This window comes from Mesitornis unicolor, unplaced genomic scaffold (assembly GCF_000695765.1).
Source record: "Mesitornis unicolor isolate BGI_N332 unplaced genomic scaffold, ASM69576v1 scaffold642, whole genome shotgun sequence".
In the NCBI taxonomy this organism is placed as follows: domain Eukaryota; kingdom Metazoa; phylum Chordata; class Aves; order Mesitornithiformes; family Mesitornithidae; genus Mesitornis; species Mesitornis unicolor.
In genome coordinates, this window is record NW_010166919.1 from 40,312 (window position 1) to 45,077 (window position 4,766).

Genomic DNA, 4,766 nt, shown 5'->3' on the forward strand with positions numbered 1-4,766 from the left:
AGCTGCCTCAGCCCGAGTGGGCTGCTGGAAAGGGTGGTTGGCTGGTGGGTGTGCGCTGTGCTGATTACTCAGCCCCCGCTGGCAGTGCAGCCCTCATGCGCCCCACAAGTTCTTCACTGCTGAGAGCACCAGCTTCCCGAGCCCGGCCGCCCAGAGTGGTTTTGTGCGAGCCGGGCTGGTCCCGCTGTGTGTGCACGCTGCCTTGGTGTGGGAGGAGCAGGCGGAAGCTCTTTGGGGTTTGCTGTTGATACTTGAGGCTTTCATAGAGTTGCAGCATCTGAGCTGGGTGTTCACAGCTGGAGCGATGCAGGCGTATAAAGGCAGATCTGGGTCTTCCCCCAGGGCTCAGTCTGGGATAGCCCCGGCAGTTTTTGGCCGCCCTATGGAAGATCATGCCAAGCCCATCCAGTCCATCCCACTCCCAGCCATGCAGCAGAACTTGAACTACGTGTACCCCCAGATCTTTTGGGTGGATGGCTGTGCCAATGCAAGTACTTCCTGTCCCCCAGCACCCCCTGCCACTCCCTTCCCACCACCAGTACCCGACAGGAGGAGAAAGCCAAGGAACAACAAGGAAAGGAGGAGCGTCGGCTTCCTGGTGGTCTCCTTGCTGCTCCTGCTGGCCCTCACCGGAGTGGGGCTGAGCATGTTTCAGATTTTCCACCTGGAGAAGGAACTGGCTGAGCTCAGAGAGGTGAGGTCTGGCTGGTCACAGAGGCTCTGGAGAAATGGGGGGGGGGGTTAGAAAAACTGAAAATTGGGTCTGGGGTGCTCAGGTGGTGCAAAGCTCCTCAAGGGGCAGGCTGGTGGCAGGTAAATGTCTGCCAGGCCAGTGTAAGTGGGGTTGCTTTTTACTGTCGGGGACTGCTCTGCTTACTGGTGACTGATGTATCTGGATGTCTGTGTTTCTGAGTGCTGCAAGCTCTCTCTCCCTGTGTATTTCTTAGCACTTTGCAGCTCCCCATAAGTGCCCAGAATTAGCCACTGTTAAAGATAGTCCTTGGCTGCTTTGGATGATGCCCTTGTGCTTTCACCCTGCTAAGATTGCTTGTCACTTTTCTCTTTTGACAGTCTGCCAGCACTGAACACATTCCTCCAGCTTTGGAGAAACTCATAGGTGAGTTGATGTATGTAGAGGAGGGACTCCTGTGTGTTAGTGCATGGGAATTCTGTTGTTGAACTTGTCCCTATCCTCATCGCAGCTCAATGCTTTGAAAATGCTGATTTCGTTTGCTTGGCTGGAAAAAGAGCTTTCTCTCCAGAGTGTGGGGAAGGGGTCCTGCACCCTGCCTGCTCGAGTGCTTGCAGGTGGCAGCCAAAGGTTCCTGGGACAGCAGGACTCTGCCCTGGGGCCTCCCAGGCCCAGGGGGGCAATGGGACCAGGGTACTCAGCTGTAAAAGTGACTTTCTGCCTGTCCTGACATTTGGCAACAATGTGAATGGGAGGAGAACGGAGATGGGTACTGCACGTGTTACTGCTTTCTCTTCTTACTCTTAAGATTTCGGAAGAATGCAGGGGGTTTTGTTTTCTTTGGGGGTGGGGGATTCACTCCCACCCTTGAGAGCACAACTTATTTTTTTTCCTAAATTCTTTTGGTATAAAGTCTCACCACAGTCAAAGCTAGTTGAGAAGAGCCTGATTATACGCAGGTTTGGGTTTTTTTCATTTAGAAATGTCATTTCAGTGAAATTGAAACTTTCCACAAGAACCCGCCAATTTATCTAAATTTCATTTAGGAAAAAAACTTGAGTTTCAATCTGAGTGGAACAACTTAAAAATCATATTTTGAACTTCCAAACTATTATTTTCCTTTCACATTCCATGTTAATGTTACCAGTGAGGCTATCCCTTTTTAAAGATGGCCAAGTTGGAAGGAGATTTTCAGCATTCTTGCCAATTTTTGCTAGATCTGAAAAGATTTTTTTTTCCTTCCCTTGAGGAATCTGGTTGGTAGAAAAGTTAATTTCTTTTCAAGTTTGTTCTGATACTGAATGAAAGCAAATTTAAAAATAGCAAAATTCTCTGGAAAGGGCAGTCCTACTCCCCATCAATTCCCATATGGATAAATTTTGTAATCTACTGTTTAGGACAAGGGGAGATGTCATTTGAGCTGGATGCTCAGTGCTCTGTTCACAGGCTACTTTAGCAGTAGATGAACAGTAGCAGTAGATGAGTAATAAATAATAACCCTGAATTTCTTGAGGGGGATAATGAAACAAAACCAGGGAAATATCATAAAGGAGACAGAGAGGAGAAGAAAATTTAACTGGCTTGGGAAAAGAAAAGGCTGTTTCTAAAATTTGAGAACATAATGCTTGGAAGACGCTCATATGCTGAGAAGAAGGGAAGGATGGAGTGGAATGGGGTCCAAATACTGAGTCACTGCAAGTGGCCCATCTCTCCAAGGGGACCCAAGCCCCCCAGAGAAGGCAGAAGTGTCCCAGCTGTGCTCTGCATCCCTGAGGATGAGATCTGCCAGGCCAGCGGGATGGTTTGCAGGATGTCTTGAATGACTTCTCTGATCTAGTTGTAAGGAGAGTTTGTACTCAACAGACAGAAGTCCACTGCCATGGGGACATCTGCCCTCGGCAGTGCTGGGCTGGAGGGTGGCAATAGCACAGGCTCAGCTATGACAGGACATGAGCAGTCACCTTTACATGGGGCCACAGATGCTGGGTAAAGGGACAGCGTTGTCTCTCTCCTACACCCTGAGTGAGAGGCCTCTGCTTGAGCGCAATGACTGAGCCATTTTAAGATAAAAGCTCTCATTGCTTTTTTCTTTTTCCCATTGCTTTTGATCACACCTGGGTCCTTTGCTCTAACTCTTCCTTTTTAGCTGCTCTTGCCCTGCAGCGTTTGCCCAAGCACTGCTCTGCCTCACTGTGCTAAGCCTTGGTGCTTACGTGCCCTGTGCTGCTCTGAATCTGTTCCATTTCAGCTTTGTGGTCAGCCCTCTTCTGCTCTCTGAGCTGGCTTCACCATGGAGTACGTAGCTAACGGCTTCCACATTTTCGTGCAGGGCAGAAGGAGCAGTCAATGGAAAAAGAAGAGAGGAAGGCAGCACACTTAACAGGTACGTGCTGAGGGGCCAGCAAGATGTGGGAGCGGGGGACAGGGCAGATGTGGCTGGGGTGAGAGGGTGTCATGGTTGTAGTTGTGAGGAGCACACCTCACACAGGCTTTCCTATTTTCCTTTGGTAAACACATGTGCTCTAACAGGGGGAAGTTACACAGCTAAAATCTTCCCCTCATTTAGGCTTCTCAGCGAGGACTCAGGTTTTTAGTTTGGTTTTTGGTTTGTACCTGGGTCATGCGGGGTAGATAACTGTCACAAGCAGCTGGCGTTGAGCGAGGTGAAGGTGAGAGCTCCCACCAGCACGAGGCTGGGGCAGACTTTCCATGCTGCAGATAAGGGCTTGGAGAACAGTTGACTTGCTGTGACACGGGGTGTGATTTGAAGAAAAAACACACAACTGCTTGTACTTACTGCACGTCTTCCTCTTCTTTTGGCTTGCAGGGAACCCCACCCAGCGGGACCTCCCTTTGGAGTGGGAACCCATCTCCGGCCATGCCTTCACCAACGGCATTCAGTATCGCGATCAGGGCCTTGTCATCAATGAGACTGGCCTGTACTTCGTGTACTCCAATGTGCTCTTCCGGGGAAGTGTCTGCAGCAGCCAGATGTTGACACACATAGTTTACAAGAAAAACCCAGCCTCGCCGGGCAGCCAAGTGTTGATGGAGGACAAAGGCATCAACTACTGTACGAGTCAGAAGACGTGGGCCCGGAAAAGCTACCTGGGGGCTTTATTCAAGCTCAGGAAGATGGACAGTTTGCATGTCAATGTCTCCAAAATAGCTCTGGTTAATTTTGAGGAATCCAAGACATTCTTTGGCTTATTTAAGCTATAAATGGGGCTGCTGGAGCGTGGCTGGCAGCCCCTCCCACACACACACTAGCACACATGAGGGGTGAGCGCTGCCTGAGTGACAGTGGCTAAGCCAGGGTCTTGCACCAGGAAGCCCACCAAGAAACCATGTTTCGGCCTTCAGTGTGAGAGGGCTTAAGCAACTAGTAGAGGCTTGAGAGCGGACCTCTGGGAAGCACTGGGGCTGCACTGTGTCATCCTGAAGAGAATTGCACATTTTCCTCTTCTGAAAAAAGCCAACAAACTCAAAGCGTAGTGTGCTGAAGATCCCACTGAAACTCACTACTTGCTTCCTGAGAAGATGCTGGGGCCAGGGACCCCACATGGCATCATGACCCTGGTGAGCTTGGCCCAGCAGGTGTGCAGGGACAGCCTGTGAGTGTTGAGGAGGTCCCCTAAGCCAGGGCTGCAGGTGCCTGGGCCACTCTGCAGGCAGTGGTGTGGGAACAAGTAGTGTGGAGGGCTCATCTGTCCACCCTGAGCCATGGCTGGCCACCTTGCCCAGGCACTTGGCACTGTGTCTGCTGTACAACAGCCGTCTGCCTGCTAGCTGACTCGTTACATGTGGTATGTTTGTTTTGCATTAAGTTATCTACCATTCCCATCCCAGAAAATGTCTCCCAATCCCTTTATTTAACTCATCCTGCCTGCCTTGCAAGGAATATGCCAGAAGCAGTGGTGCCCTGAAGGGGATATTGACCTTGGAGAGAAACCAAGACATCACCATGATGGTGGAGCTGGTGGGGAGGCCATGTGCTCTCCTGACAGGACCTGAACAACATGACGGTGGAGGACGGTGGGACCTGTGATGAAAGCAGCATCTCACACCCCTTTCC

General features: G+C 50.6%; 1 protein-coding gene across 1 annotated transcript; it reads left to right on the forward strand.

Moving 5' to 3' along the window:
- Positions 1 to 304: 304 nt before the first annotated feature.
- FASLG (Fas ligand (TNF superfamily, member 6)) lies at positions 305 to 3,952 on the forward strand. Its single transcript, XM_010195118.1, has 4 exons — positions 305 to 694; positions 1,072 to 1,117; positions 3,021 to 3,074; positions 3,519 to 3,952. The coding sequence occupies exons 1-4, from the start codon at positions 305 to 307 to the stop codon at positions 3,911 to 3,913; spliced, it is 885 nt and encodes a 294-aa protein (XP_010193420.1). The 3' UTR covers positions 3,914 to 3,952.
- Positions 3,953 to 4,766: the final 814 nt, after the last annotated feature.